Genomic DNA, 21,861 nt, shown 5'->3' with positions numbered 1-21,861 from the left:
GAAAATCTGTACAAAGACTATTAGTTGTTTCTAGGAGATCTCAATTTCAGTGTAAAATGATATAGCAAGTAATCATCTTTTAATTTATTTGGTAGCTTTTATCATTGGAAAGTCTGAGAGGTCAATTTTGTATTTACTTTCTTGAAATTTAAGGTTTGCACAAGTCTTATTTTTTATTTATCTACTTGTTTTTTATTTTATTAAATTTTATAGAGAATTTTCTTAAATGTACAATGAATTATAGGATATAATAATTATATGGAATAATCTTATTAAAACGCAAAATATTATGTTTTGACAAAAATGCTCGAACAGATAATAATAATAATAATAATAATATTTTGAATGAATTTTCCTTTTTAAAAATACACAATTCTTAACTTGATTAAAAATTTTACACTTTTTGAGTAAAACGACGTCATCGACATTTTTATTAATAGAAACCTCTAATTTTTTAACCGATTTGATAGATCTTTTAATCTTAAAATCTTTTAATATTAAATATTACATAGTTTTCGAAAAAACTAATAATATCAGCAAACAGCAAACATACAATTTTAAATTAATTTGGGAGGTTTGTATATTTTAAAAAGAAAATTGATCTGTTCGAGCATTTTTGTAAAAACAGAATATTTTCAGTTTTAATAAACAAGATTATTCCATAATTTTGTCGCGCACTGCATTTAAAAACTAATAAAACTACCACAAAATATTGCAGTATTGCAGGGTGATTTTTTAAAAACGAGCCACTCTGGATATCTCAGAAAAATAAACGAAAATTAGAAAATTACTCCAGCCGAATAAAATACCTCATTTGAAGTTTCACAAAGGGGGTGGTGCCATTTAAATTTTGAAAGGGTTAATTAGTAATAACATAAGAAAATGAAAGTACCCAGTTTATTTAGTTGCAATTTTAAGAGTAAAAATTAATACTCGTATCAAGAAGTTTGTTTATGTCCAAAAACACTCAAAATATTCAATTCATTCATTTGAGTTTATTTTATTTTAGGAGTAAAAATATCGGAATTACATTTATGTATTTTTTTAGAGGGAATAAAATACCATATTATGTATAAGTCAAAAACGAGGGAATGAAGCGTCACATTATTCCCTGTTAAGAAGAAACAGAATTCTTTATTTTTGAGTTAGGCTTTACAGAATTTCTAATTTTTTATTTATTTTTGAAATGTAGCTTTTTGTATTACTATTTCATGAGTTCTTTGTTTCAGTGAATCATATTTAATTAGATTAATCCTAGCTAACATTTGTTATTCGATTTAATATTATTTGTCTAAAAATAATTAGTGTAAACGTCAATAAAAGCGGTGAATCGCTCACATTTATTTATTACATTACGACTATGTGTCAGGGTGTCGTTTCTTATTGTTGTTTAATTGTTTCAGACTCGGTCCGTGTGAGTTGCAGGACCCGGCGTGGGCCAAGATGAGCGCCTTGGCCACCGGTGTCAATAAGAAAAGGAAAAAATCCGAAACAAAACCCCAGGCGCAGATGTAAGTATACATTTGATTAGTTCTCGTTTTCTTTTCTCTTCTCTTTCATTCGCACAAAAAATTATACGGTGAAAGACTGAAGAGACTTATAGTTTCGCTGACGAATTGTTATTCTCGCACATGTCGTATGTGCAGAGTAGAGATCTTGACAAAGCAGACACTATAATCCTCATCTTCTGAGAATCTGGAGGCCGATAGGAAGTGCTTAACTGCACAATAGACGAGCGCAATACAGTTTTGCTTTTATCAGCAACCTCGCGTATGCTCTATTATTCTTTTCGAGTGGAACTCACCCTCACATAGTGGTTGGTAGTGATTTCCTAACGTTAATTACTAACAATAAATATCTTGTAATGATATATTAATTTCCCATGCACACACATATGAAATGTGGGTCAGGTTACGTTGCATGTTGTCATTATTCTTGATATTTTAAACATATGACTGGCTGGCTATACTCAATATGATGCAATTTAATTACAAGTTGGGCCGTTGCGTTTTTGGTTAATTTATCAAAAAGTAAACTAAATTTCTGTAATTTGACGGCAATTAATGGCTTTGTGGACTTTTTTAATACAGTGGAGATGATGTTGAATGCTAACGTTGGAAAAATGTGAACAGGTGTTCTGCTTATGTTGCAGGAACGCTTCCAAGATGGCGTGAACCTCGTAACCTCGAGAATTCTTTCATTTATCGCATGATTGATAAAAATAAATTCTTTTTCGGTTAGTGTAACATCTTTAGACAGGAAGATGAAAAATGTAATGTTTTCTTTTTAAAATGATAATGAGAATATGGCCACGTATGTGTATGTAGTTCTTATTTTTCTATTATATTATTTTGCAAGACTTTACCAAAACATACCTTGGTAACTTGATAGTTTAATAATCACTTTGTTCCCCACCATCTTTATTATTTTTCTATGTTGAAACATGCTGAGTGAGCTTTTTGCGTGTAATTCAGACCAGTGGTTACGTTGATTTAGCGAAATACGGTTAATATTTCAAGTTTGCGATGAGTGATAAAGATTGTTCTTCTTCCAGTAATAAATGCAACAATGAAAAACGGCGCCGCGAGCAAGAAAACATCTACATAGAAGAGCTGGCTGAGCTAATATCCGCAAACTTCGCGGACATGAGCTCGTTGTCGGTAAAGCCGGACAAGTGCGCTATCCTTCAAGAGACCGTCAACCAGATCCGGAGCATCAAGCAGAGGGAGTCGGCGTCGCAGTCCTCCGATCCCGTCCAGCAGGGAGAGGTGTCGTCGTCGCGGCCGACCATCCTCTCGAACGAGGTGTACGGCCCCCTCCTTCTCGAGGCCCTGGAAGGCTTCCTGTTTGTAGTGAACGCCGAGGGCAAAGCCGTGCACGTCACCGAGAACGTATCCAACTACATCAAGTTCACCCGTGACGAAATCTTCAATAACAGCATCTACAATTTCATCCATCTGGGCGACCACGCGCGTTTCACCACCTCGTTGATACCGATGATCGGCTGGGGCAGCGAGTCGACGACGACGACGCGATCGCGCTCTTTCAGTGTGCGATTCCTGGTGAAGCCGCCCGACGACCAGGACGAGACCGTCGAGGAGAAGCAGCAGAGAGTCAACTGCTATGAGCTGATGCACATCTCCAGCACGCAGCTGAGAGACCAAGTGTCGGTATCGGACGACGAGGGCGGCGACAGCGGACCGTATTTGTTGTGTGTGGCGAGCAGGATTTCGCATAGGGACAAAGTCATTTCCGGGATTGAACAGTTTACGACCAAGTTGGACACCTCCGGCAAGATCATCGGAGTCGATGCGTCGGGGGTGTCGACGCCGTACTCGCAATTTATTAATAAAGAACTTATGGATCGCACGCTCAGGGATCTGGTGTTCCAACAAGACGTGCACAAACTTAACACGCATCTCAAAGATACGATTCATACGGGACAGGCGACTAGTGCCGTTTATAGGTTACAACTCGGGCAGGACAAGTACGTGCAAGTGCAAACCAAATCGAAATTGTTCAAGACTAATCCGCATAACAGCAACGATATTGACTTTATCATGGCTACGCATTCGATTGTGGGGTAAGCAATGAAATTATAGTATACTAAAAAAATTATAAGTGTATGTTTTTTCGTTCTGGAAAATGATAGAAATTTAAAGAATTTAAAATGGATATACAAAAATCCATCTACATTTTTTTTTGTTTTATAAAATGTGAAGAACTCTAGACTGAGACATTGAAAATTATGCCAAAATTAATTACATATCATATGAACAGAATGTATGGAATCAAAACGTTTTTTGCTTAAACTGTATTCGTTTATTTCATTTTTTTGATTTTCGCAAAATTTTTATTTTTTTTAAATGGCAATAATACACTATACAGGGTGATTCAGATAAGATAATGAGCTCCACGTTCTGGCGATGCAACTCAAAAAACAAGTTTCATTTACGTCTTGATCTAATTTTAATTAAGATTAGCATTTGCAATCCAACTTATTTTATGTTGCTCTGACAAACAATTTATAATTAATAAAAAAACTGTGAAACACTTTAGTGTTTCATTCTTTCATACATTTTGTATTGTGTTTACACCGAAAAGACTTTTCTAATTTCTCTATCATTGCGCGAGAGCTGAATGGCACTAATGATCGTTTTCTGCACTGATGTCAGAGTGTCATAAATGATAACTTGGATTCAACTAAATCCTAATTTAAATTGGATCAAAGGCGTAAATGAAATTTGTTTTTTCGGTTGCATCGCCAGATCGTCAGGCTCATTATCTTATCTGAATCGCCCTGTATTTATTTTTATAAAGACTATGATCTAAGGCTTACAACTATCTACATTTTATTTAATTTTATACAGAAAGATTCAAAAGTGTCGGACCATCTTTTGGGTGGTGATAAAGGACATCCAATTGATCGATTTTTTGTCATCCCATACAGATACCTCTTGAAAAAATCACCAATTTGTGCTTTATGGTGAACAAAACATTTTACAAACTAGCAAATTGAACAATAAATTATTAATTCTCATAACATCGGATCTACATGGTAATATAGAAATTCACAGTTTCTGTTTCTTTTTTTCAAAAAAGGCTTGAAGAAAATTTGAATTCATCTTTGTGTTTAGCTGAATGTCTTCTATATTACTATTCGAGAGTTGGTCCGACACTTTTAAATCACCCTCTGTATATTTATATTTTATATACAGCATGCGCCAGAACTCGCGCCCCAGAGAAAAATGCCATATAAGGTAAGATACAAGGAACATGGAAAAAATGTTAAAAAAAAATTATCTATAAAAATTTATGAGAAAAAAGTTATGAGAGTTTAAAGTTAGCACTTTGACTCTATTTATTTCTATTGGAAAAATAATTTTCCAAGTTTTTTCGCTATAGGCTATAGAGGGAACAAGGAAGCTGTACCCTAAATTGTAACTCTGTTCAATGTTATTTGTGGCTTTTATTGGCAAAATTTTTGTCTCTTTACTAAATAATTGTAAAAAAAACATATACAAGATTATCAGTATCATTAAATAGATTAAATGTCAAATGTCTAAAAATAAATGTCAAAAAATTTTGACAGATAGAATTTTTTAAACATTTTTTTCATGTTCCTGGTATCTTACCTTACTTGAAAATTTTCTCTGGGGCGCGAGTTCTGGCGCAGCCCTGTATACGATTTTTACTGAAAAAAACAGGAAATAATATAAGTTGTTATTTTGTTTCAGAACAATAACATTTTTTATAGCAATTTCGTTTATATTAATTATTATTGTCTGAAGGCAAATGATAAAAAATAGCGCTTAGTTTTATACCTTCTGTTCACTTTGTACGGGGGTCCGGAAAAAGCGTTAAAAGATTTGGGGGAGTGGTTTCCTAGCTCAAAATAAGAAAAAAGTCCCTATGGACCTATGTCCGGAAATGCTTCTTAAAAAAGCTAGATTTATAATTCGACTTTTTTTAACTAACTGTATTTTTCGAAATTAAAGCCGGTGCACAATCTCGTTTTTCTCGAAAATGGTGCATCGTACAAAAATAATACAAGAGACACTTTTTTAAAAAAATTAGTCAATAAATCCGAATCTGATAAAAAATTTCAAATAAGTTCTCCCAAAGCAAAATTTTATGTAGATTGACTCCGACTGTATACAATTTTTGAATCAACCTCAAAAAATTATTCCAGATGCAAACTTTTCTAAATTTATAACCACCGGTTACTGAGATAATAAAGACCTTTTGTCCTCCATCTTCAGGGGGCTCTAGGTCTCTCAGGAAGCATTTCCGGATATTGGTCTATAGGAACTTTTTCCTTATTTTGATCTAGGGTAGCATCCTCCGAAATTTTTCAACGTTTTTTCCAGACACTTGTTCCACGAGTTATAATGAGCCTGAATTTTTTTTTGAAGTAACCAACAATGCATTTTAAAGATATTAAAAGATTTGGTTTTAATAAATTTAATTAACATAGTGGCTAGACAGCACTTCAACTTTAGTTTATAAAAAGTTAAACTTTGGTGAATTTGGTGAGATTTACTAAAATGTTGAGGAAAAGATCGACACTATTCTCATTTATGGGGAATGTTGAAAAAAGCTTCGCAGGCTGCACATTTACATACAGCGCGGTATTCAAATGGACGGGCTCCCTAAAACTGAAGGAAATCCAATATGTCTGATTGAAATTTGTCAAAAAAGAAAATACGACAACTATTTTTAATTATTAAAACAAAATATTTTTATATCTGCTATATCTTTGAAATGTAATGTTGGTTGCTTCAAAAAAAATTAAGGTTTATTATTACTTGTGGGACACTCTGAATATTTACATACTAATTGACATAAAAAAATGTAACATCTTGAAAATGTCACGTTTTTCTGACAACTTTTTATAAACAAGTTTGTCTGAGACACAACATTGTATTGTGATTAAAACCTTCAGCTCTTTTATCTCTTTCTGAAGGCAAATGATTAAAAAAAAAACGCTTGGTTTCATACTTTTTGTTCACCTCGTAGAAGTAATATTATGAATATTACAATATTATGGATGAATAGGATTTAAAGAAAAGAACTAAAATTAACCAAGTCATTTGTTTTTGACATTTTATAAGTAGTTGAAAATTGATTTGTATATTTTTGAATTCTGTCCTCAATATTAGTGTAAAATTAAAAAAAAAATATACTGAGTAATAACGTTCTGTGTTACAACATAAAAAATCTGGAACTTGATGCAAACTCATATCTACCGGCTGTCACACTAGGTCTTCATGTTTTCGGTAGCTCTATGTTCAGTTAAAAAAAAACAAGTCAATCCATTAGTGTCATTCAATGATGTGTAAGTAGCGTGTCTGCAATTTAATAAGAGAAACGCAAAAAAAAATTGCTATTTAACAAAAAAAATTACGGACAGAGAGGACATTAAACACTTTACAGTAAGAAATAACGTAGCAAAAATTTACTGATAACAATAATTAAAAAATAGAAATTTTTGCTTCTCATATTTTTGACTTGTTTTGAAAACGCTGCGAATACAATTGAACATGGAAAAACAGTGTAAAGGACAAAGTTGTAGAGAATTCGCTTGTATTATATTTACTTATGAGCTTTAGTATTAATAATAAATTTATTGGTGCAATAAAACAATAATTTTTACTAAACATGTTTCCAAAAAGCATTAAAATAACTTCATTTTCCATACTTTTGATTTTATTGTTCAAACAAAGTTTGCATCTACAGAAACATTACTTACACAATTTGTAAAAACAGCTTTAAGCTGGACACAATCACAATCCTAGCATCATCGATATCTGTTTTCTTATCACTATTATTGAAGGAGAAAAGCTGGTATTTCTATATTTAAACGTAAATAGTAACTAAATAACAATTTTATCGCTGAATATACTTCACCTTCTTGACTATCTTCTACAAGTTGAAGAAGCTTTTAGAGTTAATTATTGTTTAAGCTGCGACGAAGTCAAGTTTCTACGCTAAAATCTGTTCATAATTACTTAGATTAGAACAAACACGCTTCTACTTTTATTTATTTTCAACATATTTATTCAGGTGAACTAATTCGAATTTGGGTATTTTTGCCTAATAACTTGTTTTGTCCACATTCTTATCCTACACGTCAAAAATGACGCATCAACATTGAATAATTTGTACTAATTATCAGTCTTTGTTTACAACGAAAAGACGCTTTTTGGAATTATATTTTCTTATCTGTGCTAATATTATGATTGATAAAGTTTGTGAATCAATGTATTGATAGGTTGCTATTTCATACAATTATTACTTGTTTTGCAACATGTCACAATTTTAATCAAAAAAATTAATTTTCGTTTCATTCATAGTACTAATTACTTATTTATCTGCTCCGAATGATTAATTTAAAAAAGGCTTTTGTTTATTTTGAACCGTGAGGGTCAAAAATACCTACTAATTAATTTTTATCGTCGTGTAAAACGGTACTTGTTCACGTCACAACACTTTTCTACATAGAAACAATTTTTCTTGAAACACAAAGTAGGAGTTTATTTATTTAAGTTATCAGTATAAAAGTTAGACCTTCAATAATTTATTGTTCAATTTAAAAATACACTACAACATTGTCCAGTACATTCAAAATTATTAAGAAACAATATAATTGTTTTTGCAAAAATTTCTTTTGTTTATTTATGTGGCCTTGTTTCTTATATTAGACTTGTTAGGTTGTGTAAAACACTGCAAAATTTATAATTTTAAATCTTAAAATCTTTAATATTAACGTCTTTATAAAGCATGATATAATTATTGTTTTATTAGTGTGTTAATGAGTCGTTTACGTATTAATAAAAACAATTAATTCATTTTGCTTTTTATAGGTTTTTTATACAGCTACATGAAAAACATCAATTAAGTTAATAACAAATTGTCTACCGCTAAAATTAACAAAAGTTTACATAAATCACTTTTATTGGAAACCTTCTCTATACGTAAATTGTCTTTTGCTTCTCATAAATATTATCAAATGTACCAACATTAAAGAAAAGTATTTTACACCAATTTATTTGATATTTTAAGATCGTCATAGCTAAGTTCGAGAAAATGCAGATTGGTTGATTTTATGGTAAATAACTAAAATTAGTCTGCTATAATTATATTGTTCGCCAATCTGTATTGTTTACTTAATTTTTTCTAAGACTTAAATTGTTGAACTCGATCCATTTTCTTTCCAAAGTAGATGTTTTATAGTTTTAAACAGTAAGTAATATTAAAGTCAACTCCACAAATCGATAAATTTTATTTAGCCAAGTTGGAACATGTTTCGGCACCCTTGCGCCATCATCAGCCTTATATTAACAAAACAAAAAGACGCCTTAAGTCATAAATTATGTTAATACAATATGACTTACCATTGAAAATTGTTACACTTTAAAATAAAAAATAAAAAATTTACAAGATTAAAAAATTTAAATGTTCACTGTTAAAAAATTTTTAATGATTTATTTTGATTAATTGTGTTGTTTATATAGTTTTAACCTTAATTTATTTAAAGTTTGACATTTGACCTGTGAGGATTTGCAGTTTTCTTACTTACCGCAATACGCCATTTTGTTATTATCGTTCTTCAAAAATTTTCGCGGGCGAGGCTTCAGTTTCACTGACCTCGTCCTTTTACTTTTTTACAGAGGAATAATGTTTAAATCATATTCCTTCTGTATATTTTTCCATTTGTGATAATCAGGAAAAAATTTTAACAGTGAACATTTAAATTTTTGTAATCTTATTAATTTTTTATTTTTTAGCTTAAAGTGTAACAATTTTCAATGGTAAGTCATATTGTATTAACATAATTTATGACTTAAGGCATCTTTTTGTTTTGTTAATATAAGGCTGATGATGGCGCAAGGGTACCGAAACATGTCTCAACTAAATAAAATTTGTCGATTTGACTTTAATATTACTTACTGTTTAATTTTCTAAGACTGTTTGTTTTTTAAAGGTTTCTACTACATACCTACTTGAACAATGCAAAAATTAACAATTTTTTGTGTCTTTTTAGCGAATACGATGCAACGGGTCCTTCGGATCCAGGAGGCGGAGGTACCAGTAGCGTTGGTGGTCCCTTGATGACTAGCGTGGTAAACGGAACTCGTAATGGTACCGCTCCTGTCAGCTCCGGTAGCGATAGTTCTACAGCATCCTCGAACGCGTTAATGAACGCCGGCAACGCGTCCTCTTTCACCCCCTACAACATGGACAACGATTTTTCCTTTCCCGACATCGTATTTCCGACGTCGACGTTCGAACTGGAAGCGTCCGGTTGGACGGAAGCGCGGCCGGATTCCCGACAAAGTGCGACGCCCGTTTCAACGCCAACGCCGCGACCTCCCAGCAATCCTGCCTACAGTCCCGCGACGACGGTGGCTCAGAGCCCGCTCGCTCCCTTCGTCACGCAGCCGAGTCCGTCGACGCCCGCCGCCCCCAATCCTTACACTAGTACCTTCCCATTTAGTCCGTTATCCGAACAGAACTACAATGTCGAAGAACCAAAAGATACCAAAGCAAACGTCTTGGATGAGGCTTCGAGTATGATGGCCGATTCCGCTAGATTAAGGAATTTGTTAACTAAACCGCCCACGGTCGCCGACTCTTCAGCGAACGACGCGGACGGAAGGAATAAAAATAGGATATTGAAAGGACTGCTGAATCAGCAGGACGAAGACGATAATAGAAACGATAATAGAGCTAGTCCGAGAGGGGGGCTTATCAATCGAGGAGCGGTCGCAGGACCTTCAGAGTTACCGAAAACCTCTACAGCAGGAGGAAACAACATGCTGCTACAGGTAAACACCCATTCGTTTTCATATGTCACAGTGATATAAATAAGATACAACCAGCTAAAAAATACACCATGTAACACAAAGTTTTACCAACTTGATTTGTCAACAATCATTTTATCACAAGGTAGAGAAGAGACTTTTGATAGCCGAGCTTTTTTATTACCCGAGATGCGTAGTAGCATCGAAGGAAATAATAAATGTTATATTTTTTTTTTTCAATACCTACTAGCACAGTTATTAGGTACACAGAAATACAACGATTATGAATACAGGGTGATTATAATACAGAGATCTCGCGCCCCACAGAAAAAAGTATGCTAAGATACCAGGAACATGGAAAAAATGTTAAAAAAAAATTGTCTATGAATATTTCGAAGTTATGAGAGTTTAAATTATGCACTTTGACTCTATTTATTTCTGTTGGAAAAATAATTTTCCAAGTTTTTGTGCTACAGGCTATTAGAAGAGGAAACAAGGAAGCTGTATCCTAAATTGTAACTCTGTTTAATGTTATTTGTGGCTTTTATTGGCAAAATTTTTGTACTTTTATTAAATAATGGTAATAGTTATTTATTCGACGAGTTTGAGTGTAAATCGGAACTCTTTATTTGGCGAGTGGATTTTTAAACCACGAGTGTAACGAGTGGTTTACCATCCACGAGGTGGAATAAAGCGTCCGATTTACACTCAAACGAGTGGAATACAACATTTTATTCTTCGAATTAGAGTCAACAAGGCTTAAACTTGCTTTAAATCTGTTAAAAATAATTTGACGTTTTGTATTGAGAAATGCCAAACAGTTGTCAAAACTTTCTTACACGGGAGAAAAACCGTAAATTTTGACAGTGTCGAAGAATAATAGTACATTATATTATAAGTGATAGAAATGCATCATTATACGCGAGTGAGAATTTTGACACTACTCACGAGTTTCATAATGGCATTTCGATCACGTGTGATATACGACGTTTTATCTCACAGGTGCAACTATCCAAAAAATGAAGTTTCATTCAAGTAAAATATTCACCTATAAAAATATAATAGTAAATATAATAGAAAAAAATAATATAATAGTCAAATTTACTCACTTGTGAGTACTTTATCTCACTTGTGAATAATGTTTGATTTCTGTCACCTAAAACAATGGTCTAAGGTACCTCAAAAACTCAACCTGTAAGATAAAAAAACATATACAAGATCATCAGAATCATTAAAGAGATATAAAAAAATGTCAAAAAATAAATGTCAAAACTTTTTGACACATAGAATTTTTTAAACATTTTTTTATGTTCCTGGTATCTTATCTTACTTGAAATTTTTCTCTGCGGCGCCAGTTCTGGCGCAAGTAACCTTACTTAATGGGCATATTGCCTCAGACGTACACAACTATTATTTTTGTTAATTTATTATTTCCTACGGTAATTAATATTACTTACCTGAGTTATTAACCTAGGTTGGAAGCTTTATTTTAAATGAGGTTATGTCATTTTTTTTATTTTTGCATCTGCAACTTCATGATATGAAATATTTGTTAAAATAACATAGAACCTACTACCGGTACTATTTCCACATGAAATAAATCTATTTGTTGTTTTGATAGTTTTAACAAAGACAAGGTTAGAGGTGATGTTTTTTAATTTGGAACTTTAAGTTTTTTTTTATTTGACTTTGTATTTTGTATATATAAATACTTCGGTGAGTACTTGTGATAATATTTTTAAATAATAATATTCTAGATATATTTCTATCAAAGTAATACATACACTCCAGTATTGATATTTACCCATCTCTAATCCGTTATCGCCTTTGGTCAGTAGTAATAGTATATTATATCACAAAGTAGAAAAAAGACATTTTTTATAGCCGAGCTGAGATGCGTAGCATCGAGGGAAATAATAATTGCGAGGCTATAAAAATCTACTAGCACATTTATTACCCAGAAATACAACGGTGAATAATAAAACCCTACTTAATGGACATGTTGCCTCAGACGTAAAATGTTGTAATTCACAACTAATATTTTTGTTAATTTAATTTAACAAAGAATATGCAAAGAAAAGGGAAAAATTGTTAAAATTTGCCGCACTACCGATAGTATTTTAACATGAAATAAACTGATTTGTTGTTTTGACAGTTTTGACGTAGACAGAAGTATTAGAGTTGGGGTTATTCTGATGTTTTTAATGAGGAAGTTTAAGGCTTTTTTATTTGATTGTCCATTAATTTCATCTCAAAATACTTCCGTTAGTACTTGCGTTGGTAATAGTTTTCAATAATAATATTCTAGAAATAGTATCAATATCCTCTAACATCGGCATTTATCCACCTCTAATATTTTTGCCTTTTATAGCCTTTGGTCCATAATGAAAAAGATCATTGACCACTAGGAGAGAAAAACTACTTCACAACCTCTCGACAAACTAAATAATGGTACCTTTTACAGCTAGTAGTGAAAAAAAAATATATTGACCACTAGGAAAGAAAAACAGCTTTTTTATTATTTTTAATTTTAAATATTTATAGTTACGGTAGGAGTAAAAAAAAATGAAAAATTCTTACTCAGTATTATGTCGTAGTCTGTGTAGTGAAGTAATACGTTTTCAACATGTTACACACGTACACACAAGGACAACGTTGTAGAAAATCAGATTTGTCGTAAAAATTTTACTTTTATGAAATTATTGCAACATAGGTATAAATATTTTAAGAGAATGAAATAAAATAGATAAAACACGAAACCACGAAACTTTAAGTTTCCAGCTCTAGTTCCTGTTTTACTATGAGTGACAAGTAAAATCCACAACAGAAACGTAATTACATAATTAACTTACGGATGCTATTGTCTTTTCAATTACGTATTTACAAATACGAGTAATACCAGATTTTCAATTGGTATTTAATTACTAATTATAAACGTATTTACGTTTGCTACTACTTTTTTTACCGTTATGTGGAAATATATTACTTGTGACAAAGGCAAAAACGTGACCTTGACCTGTATATAGTCACCAATTAATTGTTGTGTAGGTTATGCGAGTTGTAGTGGAGTTATACACTTTTTTTTCTAAACTTTGTCATTACAATGTCCAACAACTTTTCGGTTTGACGACAAAAATGACTCTTAATTATTATTCTAGTCATAAATAAATTGATTTGAGTCATGCTGTAGGCAATTTTTGGTTCGATCTGTTTATTTCATCGACTATCATTAGCTATTGTCATATGTAATTAGTTGTTTAATTATTTCTAACATCATTAAACTCGCGTATAATTAATTTATTAAAAAATGAAACAACGTGGGATGGATCTTTTTGAAATCAAAGCAATTAAAACAACATGTCTCTCTTTCTACCGTAAACATAAATAAGACATGAGAGTTATACCCATCTAATAGTTTTTTCGTGATGATGATAAATTAAAAGTAAAACGGGTATCATCATCTACGGTTAATCTAAACTGTGAGATTTCAATTCTCTTGTTATTAGATAAAGTAATTTATTAAGTAATATATCAAGATAAATATCTGATTGGAATTGTGGCAGTCTTAATTTAAACCAAGATGTAATATCATTTTTTTTTAAATTCCTTTTTAATTTGCAATAATTGATAAAAGTTAATAGTTCCTAGTGCTTGATTCAATAATGACCCAAATTACCTAAAACTAACAGATAACACTATTAGTAAAAACCAACTAAATCGATATTCAACAAATTTTAAAAATAAATGTTTAGTGAAATAAATAAAGTGAAACGGGGTCATGACTACTACACTACAAGCAATATTTTGCAAAGTAAAACCAACTAACCAAGCCATGGTTTTATAAAATATTTGTTTTGCTGGAGATGCAATTAGCAGTAATGAAGTTAGATTGTAGTCAGTTTGTTTGGACGGAAATCTTGCATTTGTTGTTGTATGAATCATGTTTCGATATTTCGAGTTTAGTTGGCAAAAATCCGTCTAAAGTTCGGGTTTCCGTGGGGATTTCTATACCTGCCCTTTTATGCCTGCTATTGTAAAATCCCCGACAATCCACAAATACAGTTATAACATGCACAACAGTGAATATCTGGTGTTCTGTCGTTGTCGTTCTGCCATCTCTGTCGCACGCATAGCAGTCGTCTCATTTTATGTACTCAAGTACAAAATTTTATCAGATATACTTTTCTCACTTGGCAGTTCCTCAATGTGATAAAGCATTTACCTAACTGGCAGACAAGCAACAAGATGTTTCGGTGAACGCGACGTGATTTGTTGTGCATTTAACTTTTTCAAACTGAAATTTGTGTAAACACGTGATCATGTTAACTGTGCATAGTGTAAGAAATTTTTGGGTTTTTTTGAAGCAAACCGTTTTGTTAGGTTATCTTTTCACTTGCTTCAATTTTTATCGTTTGTTTTTGTGTAAATCACCCAAAGTGAAGCTAGTTTTTAGTATTTGTTGAAACAGATAAGACATGATTGTTACTGTGTTTATTAATTCATTCGTTTTGTTTTTAGTTGCTGAACGAGAGAAGCGACGATGATGATAATCTTGAAGCGAGAGCTGGCGTAAGGAAGAAAAGTGAGTTACTTCATCAGCTGCTCAAAACTGAAAGTCGCGAAAATGAAGACGAAAAGAAAAACGATGTTCAATCGCACGACGATTCATTATTACGTAGTTTGGGCTTTACGAGTTCGCCTTCGCCTCCTAGTGGAGAGCCGGGAAGGAGTCGGAAAAGGCCCAGTGACGATAGAGACGAAAATGTCTCTAGTAAAAGAACATCGGATGGATCTCAGGTACGATTAATAAGAGAAAACTATCGATTGGCTTGAGTGTTTATTTGTATTTGAAGAAATTTACGACTTTCTTATCGGATTCCTGAAACTACAAGGCCTTTAGAAAAATAGAAGTGATAATATTTCGAATGCGAATAATTAATGAGAAAGTAGGATTTTGTTTTGTACTACCGAATGTAACAGTTATTTGTATACAAGGGAGGAAAGTGTATCTTGTCGAGGCAGTAACCACCGAGATAGGAAAAGACACTTTACTTTCTTCTAATGTAACACATAATTTTTCTTACGATTCAGCAAGAAAAACTTTAAAAACAAACAATTTCTCTTAATATCTCAGTTTTGTCATTGAATCTAGCAATATGTTTTTCCATTTCCTTTGGAGTAAAATTTTTACCTCCTTGAGAGCTTACATACATTTTATTGTAAAATTTTTACCTCTCTGGGAGGAATTTTTTTTTATGGCCCCAACAGAAAGTAAGTTTTCCACCCTAATTTCAAAAAAGAAAGTGGTCAAAATTTTACTTCCCTGTGTCAAAATTACATTAAAAATATACAGGGCGTAACGAAAAGATGGGGACAAAGAGTATGAGTCAAAATAAAGCAATTTTAGTCAACTTAGCTCCATACCAAGTTGCACCGTTTAAAAGTTAGAGGGCGTCAAATTAAAAAAAAAGTTTTTCTTTAATAACTTTTTAATGGAGTAATCAATTTTTATGTTTGGTACAGGCAATTTGATATCAAAACCACATGTATTGTGGTGTTTATTTCTTTGGTTTTGTTGTTATTGTAAAGTACTTACCTAATATCTTAACACATTTAAAGCCATATTTTTGTTGTACATAATCCGAGTGGCGTAATTCTTTTTTATATTTTAAAGGTATGCTGTTTTTAAGCAATTTTTGTATGTTATAAAATTTTTATATTATAGGCCTTGGTTTTAGAGTAAAAAATAATTTAAGGACACATGTCATTTATTATTATTGTTTCTGAACTTGTATTAAAAAAAATATAGTTAGTTTCTGTATGTATGTTTATGTTCGTTGTTGTTTGTCTTAATGTAATTAATTATTAATTTAAACAAAAAAATCATAATTTTATTGCCGTTCTCTAACTTTAAAACAGTGCAACTTGGTATAGAAATAAGTTGGATTAAATCGATTTAATTTGATTTGGGGAATCTTTGGTTACTCTTTGGCAGCATCTTTTTGTTACACCCTGTATATAATCTTTCCGGGAATTAAAAATTGTACCTTCCCCATACAAAGGAAACATGCTGCTAGATTTAATGGCAAAACTGAGAGATCAAGAGAAATTGTTAGTTTTGAAGTTTTTCTTGCTGGATCGTAGGAAAAATTATATATATTATCCTGGGGAAAAGTGTATTTTCTTCTCTTGTAATACAAATAATTATTTTGTTTTGTTTTTAGTGAAAATACAAGTACAGGATGCCCAGCTAAAACATTATCAGTTAATTTGTTATTAATTATCTGTAAGCAGAAATGCTTAAGGGAAGATATTAGAAGTCATTTACATTTACAAAATCAGTATGATATAAAAGAAAGGCGTTCAAAACATTTAGAAGTCTATTTGCAAAAAAAAAAAAAAACTGTAGAACCAAATTTTATTTAATAAAAAACATTATTTTGATGGTGATAGTTATTTTTTTTTTTTAATAAATTTACTTTATCGACCAATTTTACCTAAGCACAACCATACAACAATTTTTTTTATTGAAATTCGTTTTTATCTTATTAAGCAACATTTCGTTACATTGTAAAACTTTGTTTAAAAAAAAGTGTTATTTTTTAATTTAAAATTGAGAAAATGCTGGCAGTTACGTAATATTTGTATTCTTGTCCAGTTTTATGTGTTTCAAAGTACATGTCAGGCTAATAAGTTTTATTTATGCAGTGTTTTACATTAATGAGTTAGGTTTTGTCATGTTGGTCTTTTGATGTTTGTAAATTTCATTACAATTTTTTTGTAGGTTTCCTCGACGGGCGTAGGAACGGGAAGCAAACTTTGTGAAAAGAATAAAATGTTGGCATCTCTATTGGCTAAAACGCCCAACAACCAACAACCCATCCCCCATATTCCAGTAAGCCTTATGTCGGCGACACCGCAAGATATTTTACCCCGGATCTCATCACTACCCGAAACAGTGAAAACAAGTAAGCCCATGCCGACGCGATCTACTACCTCTGTTACACAACAACGGAACGTTGTCAAGAATACACTGCCGGACAACATGTCGCGAATGGGCGCCCGACAACCGACTACCAACTACCTCACTACGATGTTAACACATCCGAATAGTTTGCACCACCAACGAACGACAGATAATCGACAGATGGGCCAGGTGGATTCTGGTTCCTATACGGCACCGGCTACGTCCAGTACCGATGGAAATATAGATGGGTCCATATGGGCTGATAACAATAATGTCAATTCGAATGATCCTGTGTTGTCGGACCTTCTGGATCAGGTTATGGATATCGTGCCGGACGAAGTGGGGAGGGCTTTTTCGGCAGGGGAGGGACAACAGCCGAATAATTTCCAGAATGAACTCTCAGAGAAAATGATGATTAACATCATACAAAAGTCATTGATGCAATGTGAATCGGTTGTAAAGAGCCCTTCGTCGCCTACGATTACACTGCCTGGAACGCCGCCTGCGTACAATCCAGCTGCAGTAAGTGTTGATTTTTTAGTGTGTTTAATTGTTGATTTTTTCTACTTTGCGTTCGTACTAAGGTCCATTACGAAACTGTTTTGGGTTTCGTAATGAACAAGAACAGTGCTATAAAAATTACACTAAAAAGAGAGATATTTAGTCTTATAATGTTGGCGACCTAACCGTTTTTCCATTGAACTGTCAGTGTCAATCGGTCTAACGCAAATGAAATTATTCAAATACGAAATTTTTGCTGTGTTTGGTTTAATTAATCATCGCAAAAAATATTCCGAATGAACATGATTATAGTGGTGCTTACGCATACCTTTAGATCATAGTACAAAGTAAAATAAAAGGTACTTACTGTTACTTTTGAGACTTTTGTGGTTAGGTAGGTTTTGCCGTCAACTTACTGAACAATATTGGCGTGTGATCTCACAGGGAGTAAACTGTTCATCGTATTTGCCGTCAAGGTCGGTGTTTCTAACACCGTACATTGCAAAACGTCTTCGACACCTTCGAAATTCATTTTTACGAATAAAGTAATGACGTTTCAAATTAATTTATTTCATAGCCACCACGCAATGTCGCCAACTTCCGCAAAATTCCCTACATTCCAAAATTTTTATTTTTTTGTTTAAATAAGTGCAAAGTAGAAAAAATACTGTATGATATCTCCTTTATAATTTTGTCGCACTTACTACTTTATGACACTCCTCGCTGCTATCGTCGTGTCCTAAACACGTGCGTGCGACAAAATGCTTCTTATAAAACTCGTATCATAATATACTATTATCGTTTTTTTATAGATGACGACGCAAAACAGCCAAATGCGACCATTTCAGCCACCTCCGAACTACCTTCAGGCGAGCTTCATTGCAAAACAGCGAATTGCCGTACGCTCTGGAGCCCCTCAATTTGCTGTCGCTAGTGGCGGCATCACCAGTAACCAACAACTACTAATGCAACGTCGACAGCAAGAAGAGAAACGCCGCCTTCTCCAACAGCAACAACAGCAGGAACTTTTAATTCCGTCCAACGCAACCGCAGCTGAAATAAACTCGGGGTTACAGAACATTGATAGCCTCCTCAACAATACCGTAGCACCCAATGTATCCCTACAACGTTCGGCCAGTTTACCAGAATCTCAATTGTCTCCCAATTACGGAGGACAGTTGAATCAACCGAATCAAAGGATTAACAGTCAACAGCCATACTCTCCTCATTCGCAATTGGTGTCGCCGATTGGACAACAAGCCGGATTTCCGCAGACGTCAGCGGCGAATTATCAACAAGCTGGGGCGAGACTGTCGCCGCAGTTCAGCCAACAGATGGCGTTGAGGCAGGCGTATCCACAAGGAGGTGCACAAGGACAGAACTGGCAACAAAATCAGGCCAGGCTTAGTCTGCAGAATCCCATGCTCAACGCTCAGCTCACCGTAAGTAAAAAAATATTAAAACAATAAAACACAACAATGGGCGAAATACCGGGTGTTGAAAAATTATTATTTTATTTTTAACATAGAGCGAGAGCAAGATACCCACCCAAATTCAACATGACCGTTCTGATTCTGATGTAAATTTTTTTGCTGAATTCGAATCTGGAAGTCGTTTTTCGATTGGGAATGGTCTTTACTATGACGTTTTTGTGAAAAATTTAGGAAACTTAAAATTGTCTCTTCTCTTTAGATGTAGGTAGAAAATTGAGTTTGTTATCAAAATATTTCTCAAGTAATGTTGATTATAACACATTTAACAAAATTTAGTTTTGATAGAAGATAGCTGAGAAAATTACAGTTTTTTTGTAACGTGTCAGTCAAATTTGTGTAGTGAAATTTTCGAGACGCGAGAATTTTTTTTATTTTACATGATAGACCCCTACATAGAGAGATGAAATTAAGCTAATACTTCAGATAAGTTTTTAGTGCAAAAATTATTTTGATATGTTTAATACAAATCGAAAGATTAATATAAAATGGTTGCTAAATCTTTTGGGTCCTGTTCAGTTTTCTCTGCTAATTTCTCAATATGGTTATGACATGATCCAAAAGCGTCTTTGAGATGTAACCATATCGGAATTTGGAAAATACAGAATAAAATAGAGATAAAACAAAAAATCAGTATCACTGGAATCAATCAGTACTTGCTCATTGTTTTCTTTAATTATTTTAATTAATGCAGCATTTCGATCGCATATTGCAACTTTAAATCTCAATAACTCGGTTAGTATTACACGTACTAAAGTGATCTTTGCATTAAAAACAAATCTGAATCCAAATCTCTTTTCGAACCCAACCCATCAACACCTGGAAATGTGTAATGAGAAAAGGAAACAAAAATGTATACGTTGGTGCAAAAAATAGAGATAAACTTTAAAATCTCACAGAACATTTTTTTTTCCGCAGGAAAATGTTAAAACTCTTTTTGTGAATTGTAATAATTGTGAAATTTTCGATTTTGATTGGAAAATAGATGAGGATAGAACAATAAATCCGATTACACCAACATTAGCTTACCAACCTGATTTCATTGACAAACTTTCTGTAAATGTAAATTTTATTTGTGCACAAGGGTAGAATAAAAAAGTAATTAAAAAAATGTCTCGCTTCTGGAATATTTCACTATACAAATTTAACACGTTACAAGAAAACTGTAATTTTCTTTCTTTTTTTATCAAAAATTAATTTTCTTGCTATATCTAGAGGGAATATACAAAGTGTAACGAAAAGATGGGGACAAAGAGTAACCTGAGATTTCCCAGGTCAAAATAAAGCGATTTAACCCAACTTACTTCTATACCGTTTAAAAGTTAGAGGGCGCCATAGTTTAAAAAGTATTTTCGTTTTTCTTTAATAACTTCTTAATGGATTAAGCGTATTTTATGGAATTTGGAACAGGCAATCTCACATGTTTTGGTGCTATTTTTTTATTTTATTTTTACTGTAAAGTAGTACTTACTCATTAACAACTTGACACATTTTAACCTATATTTTTGTTACATCTAATCCGAGTGGCGTTTTTTTTTTATTCTTGAAAGGTACATTATTTTTAAATAATTTTGGACGTTGGCCATTAATTATCATTGGTTTTAAAATTGTATTAACATTTTTTTAGGTTTTAGTGTCTTTATGTATGTTTGTGTTAGTTAACAATAATGTAATTAATTAATTAATAATTTAAACAAAAAAAATTATAATTTTATTGGCGTCCTCTAACTTTTAAACGGTGCAACTTGGTATAGAGGAAATAAGTGAGGTTAAGTCACTTTATTTTGACCTGAGAAATCTCAAGTTACTCTTTGTCCACATCTTTTCGTTACACTTTGTATAAAGGTGTAAACACAAAATTTTATGTTTTCTAAATTTATCATAGTGAAGACAATTCCAAATCAAAAAAACGACTATCGGATTTAAATTCAATAAAATTTTTTACACAAAAATCAATTTTCAAATCGTGTGTTTTCGAGTCCGAGTGAACGTCTTTTGGTCCTCGACTAATATGTATTTAGTTTTTAGCACCTGGTATGCGCCCGGTATTTCGTCGTGCAGTCGGTAATGATAAGCTCCACTCTACACTCTAACACATATTTATATCGTAGGGCAACTATGTATCAGGACGAAATTTTCAGAGAGGACCAAATCAGCCACCACAGAGCCAACAACAGCAGCAGCAACAACAACAACAGCAGCAGCAAAGGTCTCTCAATAGTCCCGGAACGGTGACATCGCGGCATTCACCGTATCAACAAGACTCGTTTCCTCCACCGTCGTCCCCCAACTCTCCCGCTTTTAACCAGACTCAGTACCTGAGGCTACAGCGCGCTAATAGCGTGCCCACTGCCACAACCCAGTTGCCAGGTATGTCAAAAAACCACAATTTTTTTTATTATTTTGAATTCACTGATAAACACATTTTTAACTTTTGATGAGTGTGTGATTTCTTCACAGTTTGGTTTTTGATGATTTGTTAGAGTTAGTATTGAGTAATTTTTCTTGCAAATTCACTGCCGAGTTGATTGAATAATTTATGATTTATTTTATTTGACATTTTGGGACCGTATTGAGCATGGTTTGAACTTGCTAC

At 32.9% G+C, this 21,861-nt stretch overlaps 1 protein-coding gene across 12 annotated transcripts in view; it reads left to right on the top strand.

Moving 5' to 3' along the window:
* Window positions 1-21,861, top strand: part of LOC123012454 (nuclear receptor coactivator 1) — an 87,030-nt gene that overhangs the window by 57,751 nt on the left and 7,418 nt on the right. For 11 of the 12 annotated variants that reach the window (XM_044410384.1, XM_044410380.1, XM_044410379.1 and 8 more), the window contains 7 exons: window positions 1,404-1,511; window positions 2,555-3,583; window positions 9,548-10,331; window positions 14,826-15,104; window positions 17,092-17,796; window positions 18,588-19,217; window positions 21,377-21,635. In XM_044410384.1, the coding sequence (XP_044266319.1) occupies window positions 1,444-1,511; window positions 2,555-3,583; window positions 9,548-10,331; window positions 14,826-15,104; window positions 17,092-17,796; window positions 18,588-19,217; window positions 21,377-21,635 (3,754 nt within the window). In that variant the 5' untranslated portion in view covers window positions 1,404-1,443. The remainder of the gene's footprint in view (window positions 1-1,403; window positions 1,512-2,554; window positions 3,584-9,547; window positions 10,332-14,825; window positions 15,105-17,091; window positions 17,797-18,587; window positions 19,218-21,376; window positions 21,636-21,861) is intronic. The other variant, XM_044410377.1, reaches the window with a different exon arrangement.

This window comes from Tribolium madens, unplaced genomic scaffold (assembly GCF_015345945.1).
Source record: "Tribolium madens isolate multiple individuals breed KSU strain unplaced genomic scaffold, Tmad_KSU_1.1 Scaffold_96;HRSCAF=242;Tcas5.2_LG5, whole genome shotgun sequence".
In the NCBI taxonomy this organism is placed as follows: domain Eukaryota; kingdom Metazoa; phylum Arthropoda; class Insecta; order Coleoptera; family Tenebrionidae; genus Tribolium; species Tribolium madens.
The sequence above is the reverse complement of the archived record's forward strand: the minus strand, read 5'-3'. Positions and strand labels throughout refer to the sequence as shown.